This window comes from Bison bison, unplaced genomic scaffold (assembly GCF_000754665.1).
Source record: "Bison bison bison isolate TAMUID 2011002044 unplaced genomic scaffold, Bison_UMD1.0 scf7180017864516, whole genome shotgun sequence".
NCBI lineage: Eukaryota > Metazoa > Chordata > Mammalia > Artiodactyla > Bovidae > Bison > Bison bison.
Window position 1 is genome coordinate 436,700 of NW_011495069.1, and position 786 is coordinate 437,485.

The following is a 786-nucleotide window of genomic DNA, read 5'->3' on the forward strand; positions in this document are numbered from 1 at the left end:
TCCTCTGTCCTCAGAGTGGACAGCTGCAGGAGTGGGTCTCGTCTCCGCACACTCTCCGTCAGTGAGTCAGGGCTGGGTCCACCCGGTCACGTGACTTCACGTTCTCACGCGGTGGCTGTTTCTCGAGGCCTTGCTCCCTGTCAGGCCCCAGCTCCCCGGGCTCCTGGCTGGGCCCTTGTCCAGCTGGGTCTCCGTGGGGACTGTGGAGGCTGAGGCTGTGGCCCCAGCCAGTGGAGGGTCTGCTGGGGTGGGGGGTCTCAGTCCTGGCTCCCCCTGGCCCCCCACAGGACATGCTGAAGAACACGCCCAGGGGCCACCCGGATAGGCTGTCCCTGCAGCTGGCCCTCACGGAGCTGGAGACGCTGGCCGAGAAGCTCAATGAACAGAAGCGGCTGGCTGACCAGGTGGCGGAGATCCAGCAGCTGACCAAGAGCGTCAGCGACCGCAGCAGCCTCAACAAGGTGGGTGCCGGCCCCCGCCCACCGCCCCTGTCACCCACCTCCCAGCGCCTCCAGGTGGCTGAGAGGGGTGGCTCCTTGCTCCCTGGGGTTTGCAGACCTTACCTTGACCGTAAGTCTCTCTTTTTCCTCCCCCTAATATTTATTTATTTATCCTGATGGTGCTGGGGCTTTGTTGCCGTGTGGGCTTTCTCTGGGTGCAGCGTGGAGGCTTCTCTTGTTTTGGAGCACGGGTTCTCGGGGGCATGGGCTCAGTTGCTCTGCGGCCTGTGGGATCTTCCCAGACCAGGGGTCGAACCCGTGTCCCGTGCGTCGGCAGGCGGCTTCT

The 786-nt window shown here is 64.2% G+C and overlaps 1 protein-coding gene across 1 annotated transcript in view; it reads left to right on the forward strand.

Moving 5' to 3' along the window:
* ARHGEF10L (Rho guanine nucleotide exchange factor (GEF) 10-like) overlaps positions 1-786 on the forward strand; it is a 161,886-nt gene that overhangs the window by 96,043 nt on the left and 65,057 nt on the right. Inside the window, 1 exon segment of the mRNA XM_010830219.1 lies at positions 288-611. Coding sequence (XP_010828521.1) covers positions 288-611 — 324 coding nt within the window.